Here is an 18,566-nt window from a genome sequence, read left to right on the forward strand (position 1 = left end):
ATTTGTTCTTTTTTGTTCTCTGAGTGCCTTGTACCTATATCTGACACCATACCCTAAGAGTTCTCGAACCGATTCTCATACTTACATATAACCAGAATCTCTGTCTTACAACATAAAACTCTATGTTCAAAATTGAAACAACAAGAACTACAAAAACAGTAGCAATCATATTGTCATCTGCACTCTGTGCTGGAGCTCTTTTCAAACAGAGCTTTCTGAAGTACTGTAACCATATGTTTCGGCACATTACGCGTTCTCATTTGTTGAGTAAATCGACTTGGCGCTCACATTTTGTATGAGATCTCCTATGGTATTGTGTCAGATGTAGGTACAAGGTTCTCACAGCACAAAAAAGAACAAACGACAATAAAAGTAGGAAACGGGTATAAAACCACCACGCCAAGTTCACTACACCAGATTTTAATCAGATTGATCCATAATCAAACTATGGAGGATCAAACATTGGTTTTAACAAAAAAAAGTGAAATTGTAATGCAAGTATGGTTTATCTTTGGGTTTTTCTATCATATATAACTTAGACTGTCTGGTTTGGTTATCACGCATACAAAGACTAGACGGGTAAAAAAAAAAAGCCAACTTCAAAGTACCCAGTACTGACAGATCGGGTAAGTAGAGGGACACACATTCAAACATTTTAAAACATGCAATAAAATAATACTATCAGAGATCATAAGTAAGGCTTGTGATACTATGCATTCCTTCTCATGTAAAGTGGGTTGATTGGGGGGGGGGGGGGGGGGGGTAGTAATGAACAACCAGGTTCACACAAAGTAAGTACATCTACAGGGAACAAGACAGTAACAGAGAAACACTAAAAGTTGACTTTGTAAATGTTACAACTGTGTAAAGTATGTGAGAGATATGGTTCAAACTAATCACTGGTATAGATCTCACCACTGATATAGCATTTATTCACTTTTTTTTAAAACAAAAAAGTATAAATTTTTTCCTGAAATAGTAGTAAACTGTTTTGTTAGGAATTATTTATAACAGGATACTTACTGTAAAAACTTTGTTTGTGATTTCAATTTAGTGAAAAGGAAAGATTACCACAAGGTAATACTGATTTTGAATACTAGATTTCATTGTCAGTCCATCTAGTAGTGCATGGTGACAGTTATAACTGCTGACATCAGCCCTTAGACAACCAGAACCTAGTACAAACAGGGAAAGTAAACAACTGAATTGGATTAATAACACTTGGCTCAGCATGTTGGAACAGCAGAGACTTATATTACACACCAGGGTTTGATAAGAGCAGTTTTATGGCCTCTTTATGTGTACATGAAATGCCAGGGGAACTGGAAATTTGTTTGTCAACATGAACCAATGTGCCCTTTATAAAGCCAATTTGACGCACCACTGACACATGCAATTTCTAGTCACGCATCAAAATTTGGTGCTCCTCGATCACTTACTAAGTGGTGACTCACAGTTGATGCACAATAACAAAATTTGGTTACCATTAGAAGGTACACTGCTGTGAACTATTATGTAAAGTGGCCATAAAACTATTCTTATCAAATGATAGAATGTAATACAAGTCTCTGTACTTCCTATACATGCTGTGCCAATTGCTATTAATCCAATTCAGTTGTTTACTTTCCCTCTTTGTAACAGGTTTCCGTTCGTCCACAGTCTGACATCAGCAGTTGTAGTACGTTTGTCTCCTAATCTCTCACATACTTCTAAATACTTGGTTGTATTAAAGCTAGGTGGTTGTAAGTGAAAATATACCACTAAAACTTATTACAAATGTAATAATACATCTTCGATAATGCTGTTTGGTGCACAAAAATGGAAGAACAAAGGTGACTGTTTTTTCATTGAGGTGTTTTTACTTTTTTGTTTTGTTTAGTTTTAGTTTTGTTTTTGGATTGATTGTCATGGAGTGGTTAGTAAGTTATTCATTGAGTGACTGTTAAGAGAGCAACGTCAGAAAACAACTACAGCAGATTTAGAAACTTTGTGTGTACAGCTGCCAAGAATAGTAAATTTGTCAGCAGTTAGAGTGGTCTAGCTACAGATATCAGTAAAAACAATAGATAATACAGACTTTTATATACTAGTCAATAGAAATAAACAAATATTAAAACCTCTCCCTTAGTATAGTTCCCTTTACAGCTTTTAATAGACCATAGCACATGAAATTCAATATATATGTATGTAAGTATGTATGTATGTATGTATGTGTGTGTGTGTGTGTGTGTATGTATGTATGTATGTATGTATGTATGTGTGTGTGTGTGTGTTGTGTCGTGTGTATGCATGTATGTATGTATGTATGTATGTATGTATGCCCATGCCCCCTTAAAATGAGTGCCTTCTTACGAAAAAAACAGAACAAATGAATAGCGCCCTCTATCAGTTTAGCGTTACAGTGGCAAGGTGGATACAAATCAAAGTATCCTGCTGACAATAGAAATTTAGAGAATATATTGTACAATAAATGTTCACCTGATGAAATATAGAAAATTACAAAACAAACAAATGCTTAGTGTCTATTTTTTATCAAGATTTAGTTTAGTATAAAGATATGCCATGTTAGGGCTCCCTCACTCATCAGTCAACTGGACCCCTCTCAGAACCATCAAGGTTGATGAGGGTGGAACATAACATAACATAACATAACATAACATACAAAGTATGGACACTAAACTACTGGAACATATTGATACATTACCAAAGCAGGTCTGTGTCTTTGTACATAATTTAGTAGGGTCATATCAAAGATGTACCTCAATTGTGTACGTCATGTCATCACTGATAACTTAAATCATGACAAATTTCAAATTTGGTATCTTTTTACAGTTACCGCGTACTGAGGTTTGTTGTCTAATACTTATTACATCTAGCCATGATGATTTTTAACAATAGACAGGGTTTATTCGCAACAATGAATAATGTGCGTCCATTCGGCGGCGTTATCAAAGTAGACTGTTATTCAACTTTGCCGCTGAGTAGGCAATGTAGTGACTACTATAGCTAAATCAATGCATCTGGGTAAGTTCAGTAATGTATCAATATGTTGCAGTACTTCATCATTGATACTTCGATAAAAAAAAACTCTGTAATACAGTAGAAGTGAATGTAAATTCAGAGCAAGTTCCATAGTACCAGTCACCCAATGAATAATAAGTATATAATTATATATATATATGTTTTCCTCTACAAGTAGTCTTGCATGCAAAGACTGTATATAAACTAAATAAATATGGCTCTCCATCTATACTGGTAGAACAAGAGGGTTTGAGTTTAGCTAACAACTTTATAAATCATGGTAAGATATGACAAGAATGTCTCCAGGTTTGACACAAACCACCCATATGATGTTATAGTGGTGTTATTTGTATGTCAGATACTGTCTCTCTCTCTGAAATATGCAAAACTAAACAAAGACATGATGAGAAAAAAATTGTGAAAACATGCAAAAACAGCATAGTGGTAGTAATATAGTCTATAACTTTCCTAATTTCAGCCATGCTTGAATTAGAGAACCACTGCTGGTACTACTACGGAAACCAAACTATGAGCAAACTACGATAGACACAAACTAAAACTACTGTTGTTGTATGTGGTTACATAAATAGGTGTCTGTGGTGCCTTGGTTGTATAGATATATAACCGCCCTGTAATCAAGATGGTGTACACACACAGTGCATCAGTGAATGAGGTTGAATGTGCAGCAACTTGAGGAAAAAGCTGCAATTAGAAATTCCACCCTTTGGGGAGCATAATTAACATTACATCAACGCCCATTGCTATCTTATCAACATGCTGCACCAATAGGTTTAGTTTGTGTTTCTTACTTTGCCTACAGCTTGATTTCCATGGTAGTATTTTCCAATTGCATTATAAGAGACATGTACCTGGGGAATCCTCCGATGGTAAATTTAACAGGGAAATAATCTAGAGACATATAAAGCAGGAAGTCACTTCCGTGTGATCAAATATATTAACCTGAATTGACCTAACGACAATCACTGATAAATTAACAATTTACACAATGGTTTTGATATCCGTAATCATTAGTATAAATGATAGTGTCATTGGAAAGTTATGAGGCTGAAAAAAAATAGTGAATCACAGCACACTTTTTACAAAATTATCAACAACTTGGAACTGTCATCATTGAAGTCTCTTGAATCACAGTTAAAACAAGGAAAAAAAAGGAACATTTTTAACATGTCTACAAACATACCCTTGTAGAAAAAAGTTTTAACGCTTTAAACATCTGAAGAACTAATACTTTTACTTTTTCCAAAGTCCTAAGGGCTAACACTCTGGAAAGCTAAAGCTTTTAAAACTTTTTTTGGGGTTAAATTTTCACTAGTATTAGTATCTTTTGAGTAAAAGTTGTCATGATGTGCTCAGGGAGAAATTTCTTTTCTTGTACCTTTCTCATGACCTGGTACAAACTGACTCGGGTAAATTTTTTTTTATAGTTATATTTTTTGTATAAATACACATTGAGTTGTCATGGATGTGATTTTATTTTTAAAATTATCATTTTGTGAAGTAATTTGTACGTCAAATTATTCAGGGGGAAATGAATATTTTGTACGAATAAGTCAGTTTGGTCTTGGAAAAAGAAGCAAACATTGTAAGTAATACACTAGGCTGTATTTCAAAATAGTACTAAAAAAAAGCACCGTATTTCAAACTGAAATCTACCCTCTATTACCAGAGGAAGCGTAACTATGGGGTTAGTCTTTAGCAACAGAATAGAGCTGCCTAGCTATACAATGAGTCAGCAGTGACAGTCAATCTTTGATGTTAAGTTCAGCAGTGAAAACAATGATTAGCAGCAGTCACTAAAGCTGTTATCATAACCCATCAGTTTCAAAGTTGAGATTGCAACTGTCAGGGACATAGTTGGCAAACTTGATTGGTTTGTTTCTAGTTCAGTTTTTGTTTGCATTGTTACACTTACAGGCTGCATTCCAACATACTGATATAAAATATATCTAAATTATTACTAGCTCCAGATACAATGTAGCAACAAATCTAGGCATTGTTCAATGCTATGTTATAGTCAAAGTGGTTTGAACAATTCCATCTGTTGTCTCACTTACATATCAAGAGTTGGTCTGGTAGCTGATAATAACAGACTTGTATCAGTAAACAGAATGCGGTAAGCTTTTTACATCAAATTTAAGAAATTCTATAGTTCTCTTCTTTCACCACTCTCCCTGTATGTTTCTTTCACGTCATAATCCCAGTAGATAAAGTGAGTGATCAGTTGACTTTACTAGTATGTCAACATAGATGTATTGCATAATTTTCTGCTACTCAACTTTGATAGGAGTATATTGATGTATTTGAGCTGCATAGATTGACACTTGGTTGGTGACTCTCCTAGACTGACCGGCCTACAGTATAGATATTGACAGTGCAAGAATCCCAAAGTTATCTAGATTTCAGTTTCTCTCATTCCATTGATATTTGGCACTCTACTTCCCTTTGCGCTTTTCACAATGGGTTGTAAGTTTTTCTTCAGTGGTCGACTGTCCTCTTTTTCTCCTATTTTCAAATCAGCAGCTAGTACGTCTTCTAAATGTGATGGTGTGGAAGGCCTTGATGGCCACATTGGTGCCCTGATATCGTTCTTCTGATCAATGTCCATTTTAGAATATTGGTGATTTATGTATTGCTGCTGTTGTTCATTGGAGTTCTTACGTTGTCCTGTTATAGAGAACTGGGTTGTACTGTGTTGATGTGGGATATGTGGCATGTATGCATGCATATATGACGGCTTGGATGAAGGTTGTTTGGTTGATGGTTGTAGTGGCTGCAACCTGCCAGTTCCCATGTATATACTCTGAAAGTGATCAAAAAAGGACTGTTTTAGTACAAAATGTGTCACTGAAAGTGTTATGTTCAGACGAGTCAGTTTCTATCGAATTGCAAGCAAGCAAAAACACCACTATATACAACTGTTGACATCAGACTGTGTATGAACAGAACCTGTTACAAACAGGGAAAGTAAACAACTGAATTGGATTAGTAACACTTGGCACAGCATGTATTGGAAGTACAGAAACTTGTATTACATTCCACCATTTGATAAGAACAGTTTTATGACCACTTTACATAATAGCTCACATTCGCAAAAAAATTTCCAGTTCCCCTAGCATTTCATGTACCCATAAAGTGGCCATGTTCTTATCAAAACATCTCTGCTGTGCCAAACATTACTAATCCAATTCATTTGTTTACTTTCCCTGTTTGCAACAGGTGCCATTCATCCACAGTTTGATGTCAGCAGTTGTACACAAATCTGGTAACTGACTTGGTCCTTTTATTTCTGATTTTTAAAAAACAAATACATCTTATAAATTGGTTCCAAAGTAACGAATATTTTTCTAAACTAGTCTGAAAGGTTATAAATAAATGTGGACACTTTTAGCAGCTAAAATCAGACCACACTTTCCACATATTACATAATCAATAATGGGATATTTGATAAACAGGGACTCAGAATCCAGCATTCTTTCGTAAGTAGTTAACATTTGGAGATTAATTTACAAAATGGTTCCATCACATGCTGTACATGTGTACAGCATCACCATCAACATTTTCACCTGAATATCAGTACACAATATTGACTTGCAGCCACTACCATAAGAAATGTCACAAGAGGGCGCTACACATAAGCAAAATGGAGGGCTAAAATTACACGAAACAGTAGATAAAATATTGAATTAAAACATACACATGATTTCTTAAAATTTAAGTAATTCTCAAACAAAGTTAGTAGGTGGTTGAGAATGTAACCATACATTGTTGTGAAACACGGGTGTGATTGTTCTTGAAAAGGAGGTGCGTTATTGTATTCAAGTACATGACTACTGTGATCACTTTTTCCAAACAGCACTCCTAGTGGCCAAATTACACAATCTTTTGTTTTTTTCTGATAACTTGAACATAGCGCATTGGCTCTACATTGCAAGATTCATCCCATAAAACTGTCTCTTACCTTTTCTGAGGTAGGTGTTTGTGAAAATTTGCGTAGTGATTTAGGCTGCCGATGTTCTCGGTAGTCCATATTCCTATCAACATCTCTGGCAGGCCTGGCTTGACTAACTCCATACACAGCTTTTTGTAAAGCTAATCTGTCCGTACTGTCTGGTCCCATCAGATACTGTGTATTCAATTATATAACAAAACATCATATCTATTACTATTATAATCAGAATGCCTGACACAAAAGTAGCAACAATTTTCATACTGAAATACATGAAATAGAACTTTATCTCCACCACCCCACCCCCCACCCCCCCACCCCCACCCCCACCCCCTTAAAATTATTACTCTGGTAATGGTAATAGACAAGATAGACACAAACTAAAACTATTGTCGCAACATGTTGATACAACAGTGATAAGGTATTGAATGGCTGTTGGTCTAATTATAGAGTCAGTAGAGAGGCAGCCACAAAGTTCAATTGACAGAGTTCCATGAACTTGCAGTGTACTATTTTGGGACTTGTTTGCACAAAATTGATCACAGGGTGATTAGAATTGCACAACAGAGGAACTGCTATCACCCACTTGTGTAATCTATGTACCACATTTAAGAACAATAGATTTAGTTTGCATCTATCTTAGTAAACCGAAGGCTGGATTACCAGAGTCATATTTGGTTTCCTGTTGAATACTATGACATCCATTCCATGTGGCACGCATGTATTACTACAGCCTACAGGTGTGTGAAAGTACATGTAAGCCAATCTAAGTGTTCTATTTTGAACCTTTGGTAAGAGGTAATGTGATATTACAAGCACTGAGAAATTAGGATTTACAGGGTATGCATTCATTTTAGTTTCAAACCCTTACACACCCACCACATCCCTATACTACATACATTTTTGTATTTCATTAGAAGATGTGCAAACAACATTGAGGATTTCCACTATTTAATTCTAACCTACACAAAAAAGCTCATTGAGAAAACATAGTTTGAAAAAAAATATAAACATAACAAACCATAGACCCTCCACCCACACCATGCAGATGAATGAAAGCTTGCAGATTTTGGTGTGTGAAATATATCTGACGTAGTGTATTTGAGTACATATCCATACCTGTTGAGCCTTCTTCTTCTTTTTCCTCCTAGCTGCCTGTTGATTCAACCTCCATTGGTTGTCTGTGTCTCTATCTCTCAGCTCTGTGTTTGGTCTCCATGGTGTGTTCTGATCTTGAGAATTCACCCATGTTGAACTACCACCTGCGTTGCTGTATTTACTATGACTTGGCTGTACCATGTGTACTGGTGTTGGAGCCACCATCATGCTGGAAGACTCTTTTTGTAGTGTGTAATCTAGTAGTTAAAACAAACACAGTTAGTCAGGTCAAGTCATCAAATAAATACACCAAGACCACTCAGGGTTTTTTTTTTAGTTTATTTCTTCATTCAGCTGGAGAAAATAAACATTCCTGTATTAATCAAAGTCAGAAGCCGAATCAACTCACGTGTGGAAATTATGTACATGTACTACGCAAGGCAAGGCAAGGCAAGGCAAGGCAAGGCAACGCACCGCAACTCATGAATATTCAACGTACATATGTTCAATACTCATGAATACGCCACGATGTTCACCATTCCATATTTGTGAAGCTATACCATGTGACAACATGCGTCCGCTAATAAGGGCTACCAGTAAACAATAGACGGCCCAAAATTTTGACTTCGTATTTCTCGGTAATTGCGCTAGATAAAGTGATGTAAAATCATAAAATAACATTCTACAACCAAAGTTTACAAAAATGCCTTGAATGTTCCTGGAATGGCGTTCTCCTTTACTAAGAAATCAAATACACCGTGACAAGTGGGAAAAAATTACAATAAACTTAATACCACATATTCAATACATCACTCACAACACGACATATACCAATTCTGTACCATGATAAAGATAACTGTTATCTTATTATGAGAATAGAGAGATGAAAAGAAAGGCAGAATGACATATGAGATTCTTTGAGAAATGAAAAGACTACAGTAAGTAAAAGCCCCATGGTAAAAAGAAATGTCTTACCTGGTGCAGGAGTAGTAGGAGCTGGAGTACTATGTGAATCTGGAAATGGGGGAATTATTGGTAGCTTTAGCAGATGCAAATTGATTTTAATATGCAGATTGCAACCACCACAGTGACTGTGCAATGAAACTATAACATGCATTAGTGCAGGTGACTTTAGCAGATGCAAATTAACTTAATATGCAGATTACAACCACCACAGTGACTGTGCAATGAAACTCAATACATGCATTATTGTGCACTGCAAGTATAATATGCAGGTCATGCAGTAGAGGGTACAACAACACGGTGAACACACACATAACTACAAACTTAACCTTATGATTCACTAGCATTACTTTGGTTGACTTTTTTATTCACTGTTAATACTGATCTACTGTCATATGTAATGTACAAAGGAAAGATTGCATACAGTACTTCCTTGGGTAGTATCTTAGCTTACTATAACAACGTTCTACCATGCACAAAACTATTGATTCTTATGGTTTTGGATTTGGATGTGGAATACCAAGATAAAAGGAATACACATTACAGAGTCTAATTTGGGCAAATAAGGTATTGAAATCATCTCATTTTAATGATCATATTATCCCATATCAACATATCTTTGGGAGTCATGCAAAGCCTTTGATAAGTAAACAGTTTGTGCCGGAGATATCACTACGAAGTACATCAAGTAACTAAACATTAGAGCACAGTATAACACATCAAACCAAAGCACATCGCTTTACTCTGCATTACATCACATTGCAGCATAACACATCATCAAATGACGGGACACTGCTCAATAATGCAGCACTGCAGAGAACACATTAAATGAGCGCACACTACTCAATACTGCATCACAGCATAACAACACATCAAACCACAGCACACTACAACAACAAACAGATTATAAACCATACCATTATATTGACTCTTGGCTCTCTTTTCTCTGGGTAGTGTACCCATCTGTCCGGGTCCTACACCATATGTCACTTTTTCTGCATAGGTAGGTTTATCTGTATAGAAACCTCTGTCTCTTTCTCTGTCAAAGTAAAACTTCTCTTTGTTTTTTGTTGGTGAATGGGACTCTTCTTTTGGAGTCTAATAACAACAAAAGAATTCAGCGTTACTTGTACATTGTAGTGTCAGCAAAGAGGTCACACTAGAATGATGACAATATGATTCTATCTTTACTAATCAATCGGTATGATATCATACAAAATACGGTATATGATACAAGGTATGATTATTATATGATATGATAAAAGATATGGTATACGATATGATACAAGATACGATATGATACGATGAGATACAATACAATATGATACAATATGATATACAATACGATACAATATATGATACAGTGACACTATACAATATGATACAATGATACAATATGATATACAATGCGATACAACATATGATAAGATATGATATAATGATACAATATGATATACAATGCGATACAATATATGATAAGATATGATATAATACAACATTATGATATGATGTGATACAGTAACAAAGCAATACTGTAACAATACACTACATTCTCAAAGGGAAAATCTGTAATGTCTCATCTTGTCATCAATAAGTTTGATAAAATAATTTTTTACATGTCGTTAGACACAGTCTGGTTGCTGATCAAAGTTTACTTACACTTACATGTACTATTTCTGAGTCCTGTAGCTCACTTCGAAGACCCTGTGCAAATGGCAGTTTTATTCTTTGTTGCATTTCTGAGTTAGCATCTCGATTTTTCTTCTTAAATAAACTAGACTTGACCCGCTTGACTTCAGTTTCTGTTCCTGTACCTGCCATGATCTGTGAAATCAAGCAAACTCAAAATCAAAATACTGAAATCACAAGAAACTTTGTTTTCTACCTGCAAGATGGAAACTGATACACAATTCTTTTCCAATGAGGTAATGACTTTTTGTTGTGTCACAGGACAGTCAGGTGACTCACTTGTATTGCATCACATGACAGACTTGAAAGGGGGTGTGACTTACAACTCTTACAACATGTGATTTAATTAAACACACTTATTTTACAAAACATTATTTGATGCTGAAGGTGAACTAATTTAATCTTACTCTTGTTTGATAAATAAATGTAATGCTGACTATCTAAATGTAAATTTTACACATCCAATTGACTGTATTTCATAATTTACAAAACAACAAAATACATTTAATGTGTCAGTTAGATGTTGCTATTCATTTTTCTTTTTTGAAAACAAGGTTAATCCAAGGCTTAATGTAGCACTATGTAACCATGGGTATCTTGTTAATAATGTCTGTCATTTTTGGAATAGTTTATCCTATGCATACATACACAGTACATGTATTTGAGACTTTGCTCTGGCTGAAAACAATCCATACATTCATTCTGTAAACGTCTGTCAACAAACTCATTATACCAATACTTTGTGAATATCTGCTATGATATACTAGTACTCTGCATATAAAGGTTAATTATATACATTTTCAATGCTTAGTTATTTATAAAACATAACTGTTTTGCACCACTAGAGGGAGCTGTGTACATGTACCCTTACATCCTCAAATCATTCACTAAATTTGTAAATTATTTCATGCTACTATATAGGGGAGCTGTTTACATGTAACGTACCTTGACATTCCTCCTTTCAAGTGGTGGACTTCCTGTGTGTCGACTCCTTGTATCAACACATTCAATATTTTCAATATCGTCATGCATATTACCAGAACTATCGCTGTCCCTGGGTGAGTTCTCCATAACTGAGAAGTTACCCTGGGGAAATTTCTTTGGTTGTCTATCTGTCAATTGTTCACTATCTACAGTATGTTGCCTCGGTGTCATTTCTGATGTAGTCCTTGTTGTGGCCTGTTTACTACTTGGCCCATTATCAGACGAACTGTCAAATTGTTCAGGAAAATTCACACCATAATACTTGACTTCTGGAAAGTTATTTCCATAATGTTTTGAGTCTCCATTCCCATGCGGTTTCATATCAGAAGTCCCATAATGCTTTGCATCAGAGATCCCATGATGCTTTGTGTCAGAGTTCCCATGATGCTTTGTGTCAGTATTCCCTTGATGCCTTGCATCAACATTCCCTTGATGCTTTGCATCTGCAGTCCCTTGCTGCTGCTTTGTGTTGTTATAGTTGATATCACATTGTTTATTATCTGTAGTTGTTAAAGCTATGTGTTTGTCACTTTTACTATATTTCAAGTACACAGTCTGTTTTCCTGGGTGTCCTCCTACATTGCTACACTCTTGTTGTGATATACTACTAGGCACTTCAGGCAAACGTTCATTCTCTCCATTCATTACTTCTTGTGTTGTAGCTACAGTAGTAGGCCTTGTGAAGAATCCACTCCGGGGTGTATCGCTATCATTTCTGAAAGAATATATAACAATGCTCTCAGTTGTATAAAAATAATAGATTAGATCACACTACACACAAATATCAACATGACCACTTACTATTCATACACAAATCAAATATGAAATGACAAGTATCAACTAACCATATTCACAGTCAGACATAACAGATTAAATTAATTTGCATGCATCTTTGCTATGTCTGTAAGATGCATCATGTCGTGGCACCCTCATGAATTGGCTTACCCCTTCCCCTCTCACACAGCTGATGATGGTGGAAAACATAACATTACAGTGTGCTATGTTATCAATGCCTGTTGTTTGTTCTACAAAACTTGAAAGCCAGACTGTACTGATGCCATCATGGAAAACACACTATAACACTGTGAGAACTTTCTAAATCATTTTACATCGTTAGTAGTCTAGAACTGTACATGTGAGTTTGTTTTCTATGATCTCTCTCTCTCCACCGTATAGTCAAAATAGCTTTCTCTAGCAAGACATTCCGTTCTTACAACTGACAGCAGTAGTTTAATGCTACTGGAGCTTTTGATATAAACATGACATTATCGCGTTCTCACATGACTTACTTTAAGACTGGAGGTAGAAAGATTGCAGAAAACTATCCAACTATCCTACCTTGATAGTAATTAAAACATATGTTTATACTTACTTGGATTGATAAGGATCCATCATATGTTTCCTGCCTGATTTCAGAGGATTCTGACTCTTTGGAATAATCAACCTATTTGTCTCAAAAGCTTTATGTTCTAAACACTGCTCTATTGTAAATCTCTCAGCAGGATCCATTTTCAAGGTATTCTAAACACAAAAACACAGTATCACCATTAGACATTTAGAGGGTTGTTATTCATAAATACATAACATAGTAGCATTCATTGGAGGAATATACACGTACATATAGCAGAAACAGAGTTGCTTTGGCATTTCACTCATGGATCATGACATTGTTTAGACATACTATTACAACTTCCTATGCAAAATAAACAATTTCTGAGGTGCTGTGCATAGCTGGGACTTAGAAGCAGGCAAATAATCATGTTGCTTATCAGTTGCAAAGTAAACAGTTGAATCAATAATACACCATCAAGTGCTTGTGTATTTTTTTCAGCATATTGTTTCTACTACACTGTAAAAGAATAGCTTATCACCTTTCAATTTGATTGGGGTAAAGGTATAAGGTGTTAAAAGGCTGGCAGCCCTGGTAACAGGATGTATGGGTGAAGTTTCGTAAAGCTGGCACAGTTTCTGATACTAGTACATTATACCATAATATTGGTGGGGAACCTCAGTAAAGTGACATGGGTTCTCCGGTAGTTTTACATGCACAAAAACACTGTGCTGTGTAAAGTGTGTAGTGTCTCCGTTATTGTTAGTCTGGAGTTGATATGTGTCGGTTGTTAAGTACAAAACATTATATCCTACGATTGAAATGCCAAAGACACCCAGTTTCTGCTGTAAATTTTTAGGTTTGTCACAGACATGCATTATCAAATATAAATTGATATTTTCTGTGTGAACATGTTCAAACTTGGCTTGCGTATGGTATAACTGCCTATAACTTGACCTCCTGTGTACATATTAAAGGACAAGTACCAGGTAATTGTAATCTAGACTTAGATGTGCCATTGTCGTTCCATAAAAGCTACTACTAAACTTTCTTATATCAGTAATAGACACCAAACAACCTGATCATGGTGTCATTGTTGTTTATGTTTATCCAAAGAAATCAAAGTCACGTATTGTGTACATTTTCCATTTTTGAAGTATAATATAATGGGGAATTGATAGAAGGCATACAAGTACACACCCAATCATAACAACCTATTCGTGGTAAGTTGCGTGTATATTTTTCAAAATGAGTTACCATACCTTCCTGGACTATCAGATTGTTTTTTAATTGAAATAATCCATTTGCCTTTGTCTAGTACAGTGTAAATCAATTTATATTAAATGAGCACAAGATACTTTTTTCTGTATTGTATTATTTTGTGATAAAAGACATACACAATTGAAAACAAAATGTACTTATTATCAAATGGTCTGCATAGACATCTTTTTTACTCCTTTTATTATGGTTTATATATACTAGATACATTTTTAATCTAAATTGACATTACTTTACATGTATAGTAGATTCACAATTTGCAATTTTCTTTTTTTTCACCTTTTGTCTGAGACAGACAAATACCTTGCTAATTGCAATGGAATATCACTTAATTTTTCATTTACTATTTCAAAATCTATATCAATATTTTTCACAGCCATGTTTCAGATTGTTTTAAATTCTGATATGTATATATTGTGGATGGCTACAATGGGTCACTAAGGATTTTATGGAATAAATATGAAGTATAGTGAACCAGGCCTGCTGACTAATTGACATGATGGCTATATATTGAGGTAATCAAGGTACGGTTCGTTAAAGCATCAAATCTAAGTATGGTTCATTACATCTACATGGTGTAGAATCACACTTAATGATCAACAGTACCATTGCATGGAGTGGTATTATTAAAGGGTAATGATATTTCCACTAGTGGGTAAATTCAAGGCTACAGTTACAGATATATGTCAGTGATTGATTTTAACACTGCATGACTTGAACGACTCGACTGGGAATTTCCAGTCTCACGAGCCAGGGCATATTTTCGGCCGACGCAATGAAATGGCATGTCTTGTACGACAATAGGAATTTCATGAAGTCTACCTTCATTCAATGTATCAGTGCCACTTCTGGGCCACCTATCTCAAAACAGAGCTCATAAATATAGCAATAAACACATAAATAAAATATATATACTCCAATTCAACAAATATAAAAATGATACTCTCATAAAGATTCAACACCATTCGATGTATTATAACTGCAATTTTGTTTATCAAAATAGTCATTTTTGTGAGAATACTCAGAGACGAAACTCATTTACAAATAAACCCAATTCCTATCACAACAAACCATATGACTCCTACCATATGATAGTAACGCATAGCAACATAAGAGAAGTATGCAAGGACAACATAAATGGCAAGTTGTATTTACTAAGTACTAAATATGTCTACTTGACATGACAAATTCATGGTTTTACACTTGTGTAAGTTAAATTTTGATGAGAACAAATCCATTGTTCAGCCTTCAAATTTGACAGTGCCACCCTGAACTCTGGATTAAAGGTGAAGTATTCAAAATAGAACTGTTTGACTATTAAAAAAACAAAACGTTTCAAACCACCACTGTACTATATATATTGAGACAAGAAAGTCAACATGAAGAACCTTCAGTCTGTACACATCAAAGTATTTGACAAACAGAGAGTGGTACTAAAAGATATCGATTCTGTATGAACATGTTATAACAAGTTGTATTTATTCAGTATTTCATTATTTTCTCCCATATAGTCTTTTTGTCATTTGATATACGTTCAGGATTTTTACATTTAATCTTTTTGTGGCATAATTTTTTTTCATGGGATGTGAAAACTAACGATACTAAATATTTGAACGTAACAGTATCATAAAGCTAGCTACATCAGAATCTTCAATGTGGTGATGAATCAATAATGTATGCTTACCTTTATAAAATCCAACATAATGGCATTCAACACACCAAAATATTTTCGCTCTAGTGTAAGAAAATTACTAACGTCTGGAAACTGAGAGGAAAAGAGAGTAGAAAATAACATTTTATGTGTAAGTAGAACCAAAAATAGTAGCCTAAATTAAACAGATGGTCATTTATCATTCTGGGTATATTTTCCTGAAATAGTGTTTCCAATTAAAATGTATTCACTATCATCAGATTGACAACACCATTAATGACATGACCTGGCTATTGAATTGAGATGATTTATTGTGTTACCATGACGAGATGAAAGGTATTTCTGACATTATATGTATACTGTATATCATGCTTGAATGCCTTAGACGAACAGTTTGGGAACATTTTTTATTGTCATCACTGGGTTCTTGTTGATGAGTTCTTTTATATCAACATTCGTGACATATCTGCAATAGTACAAATCTATTTTTTGTATGTTATATGTGTTGATATCAAAACATCCAGTGATAAAATACAAACTAATTATCATTTCCTTGCAAAGATCTCATTTGCACAGCAGTTTTTTTGTTTTATCACTGGACATACATGTATATCTACATATGACGTTTTCCATTCAAATTTAATATAATATTGCAATCATAATTTCAGACTCTCCTTCATCCTGATATTTTAAAGAGTTTTAATTTCGATATATCTCTGTTTCTATGGATACATCATGTAATATTTACAAACAGTGGCGGTATTGTGTTTCATATTGGAATCATAAATAATGACTTCTACACATACTTGGGGTTACAAGCTGCATCAACAGAATACTATTGTATTGTATAATAAATCATATTTATTGTCTTTATATTCAATCAGACTCAGCTGTGACATGGCAGGGGAGAAACTAATTGTTAGTAGTATCTATGGTGATACAATCAATATTTGATTACACTTCAGACACACCCTTTAAATTCATCACGGTCAGTTTTTTTGACAGGCTTTGAAATTTGAAAAACTACTTAGCCAGTGATGTGTTATTTTTAAAATGAAAAGTAGAACTAAAAATTTCAGTGAATTTATGAGGTAAACACTTTCACCAGTAAAGTAATTTATTTGCTGTTGAATTTCATGCTTGTTATTACCTGGTACAGAAATAATGACATCATAGTGAAAGAGAAATACATCACCGATTCTTACAGGGCAACAAATTTTGATTTCTCGACCTGCATTCATTTTAAAATAACTTATCATTCCATTGACACATTTGCATATACATGATTTCATACTAGTAACTAGAAAAGGGCAATTACGGGAATCGAAATTGAAATAAATTTATAATTTCAGAAAGTAGGAAATACATTTTTGAAATGGTGAAGGGGGATCCTGAACCAGGAAGAATTATTGAAATGGATAACTTTCACTTGAAGTCTCCAAATGTAATTATAGAGTACAGAAGCCTAATCTTCTAAACACACAGAACACCATACATTTCATCGATTCTATCATGCACAGTGTTTCCACATGGCTGTGAAATCAAACACACAATCACATGTAAATAATTGGGTTATGGTTGTGGAATCTGCCTTTGAGTATTCCTACCTTGAGTCCTGAGAATCTGGGATTATTTCTAAACATTTCCATTTGGTCTGGAGGTAGAGGTCCTAATACTTTTTGGATAGTGTATAATTGATCGATTTCACTCTCACCAGGAAACAATGGTTGGCCATCACTTAGCTCACCTAATATACAACCTATAGACCATATATCCACTGGTTTGCCATATGGAGCTCTGGTATAAAGAGTGAAATATGTCATAAGTACAGCCTACTATAATAGCTAGGGTATTATTAAATAGTGGATGCTAATGTGTGTGAGTGATGTGCCTGTGTGTCTGTCTGTCTGTTTGTCTGCCTGTCTGTCTGTCTGTCTGTCTGTCTGTCTGTCAGTCTTTCTGTATGTACTGATGTGTATGTATTGATGTGATCCATGTACATCCATGTGTCTCTGTGCATGTGTTCTATAATTGTATGATGTGTGTAGATGTGTGTGTCTGTGTTTCTATTTGTGTGTATATGTGTGTCTCTGCATGTTGGTATGTATGTGTTTCAATGTATGCTCGATATACATGGGTGCATTGATCTGTGCATGTCTATATTTTTGTTTCTTTGTTTCTTTGATTCTTTGTTTCTTTGTTTGTGTATGCATGCATATCTACATTCATATTTATGTGTCTATATGTGTGTCTGTTTGAATGTGTGGATCAATGTGTGTTCTATATCATGTCTGTCTGTGTCTATCTGTCTGTCTGTCTGTCTGTTCGTCCATCTGTCTGTCCAGCCATCTGTCTGTCTGTCCATCCATCTGTCTGTGTGTGTGCACCTGGTCATTGTTAGCAATTTAATAAAAGAGGGCAGACAGGCTATCTAACACTTAATAAATAAATAAATGCAATATGTGTATTATATGGTTTAATACTTATTATTTGGACAGCTAACCATACAATGGTATCACCAAGCAACAGAAAAATACCCACATTTATCAACAGAAGTAACAGTTATGGAAAAATTAGCTGACAAG

The 18,566-nt window shown here is 34.9% G+C and overlaps 1 protein-coding gene across 2 annotated transcripts in view; it reads right to left on the reverse strand.

Annotated features, from left to right (window-relative positions):
- Positions 1-2,384: 2,384 nt before the first annotated feature.
- The window catches only part of LOC144438686 (uncharacterized), a 53,497-nt gene continuing 37,315 nt past the window's right edge, over positions 2,385-18,566 (reverse strand). Inside the window, exons 10-20 of one of the 2 annotated variants that reach the window (XM_078127830.1) lie at positions 17,589-17,778; positions 16,015-16,095; positions 13,095-13,243; positions 12,192-12,437; positions 11,684-12,050; positions 10,715-10,873; positions 9,967-10,147; positions 9,062-9,100; positions 8,108-8,343; positions 7,001-7,165; positions 2,385-5,842 (exon numbers count right to left, since the gene is read on the reverse strand). In XM_078127830.1, coding sequence (XP_077983956.1) covers positions 5,435-5,842; positions 7,001-7,165; positions 8,108-8,343; positions 9,062-9,100; positions 9,967-10,147; positions 10,715-10,873; positions 11,684-12,050; positions 12,192-12,437; positions 13,095-13,243; positions 16,015-16,095; positions 17,589-17,778 — 2,221 coding nt within the window. In that variant the 3' untranslated portion in view covers positions 2,385-5,434. Of the gene's footprint in view, positions 5,843-7,000; positions 7,166-8,107; positions 8,344-9,061; positions 9,101-9,966; positions 10,148-10,714; positions 10,874-11,683; positions 12,438-13,094; positions 13,244-16,014; positions 16,096-17,588; positions 17,779-18,566 lie in introns of both variants that reach the window. The other variant, XM_078127829.1, reaches the window with a different exon arrangement.

Source organism: Glandiceps talaboti, chromosome 8 (genome assembly GCF_964340395.1).
Source record: "Glandiceps talaboti chromosome 8, keGlaTala1.1, whole genome shotgun sequence".
Classification (NCBI taxonomy): domain Eukaryota; kingdom Metazoa; phylum Hemichordata; class Enteropneusta; family Spengelidae; genus Glandiceps; species Glandiceps talaboti.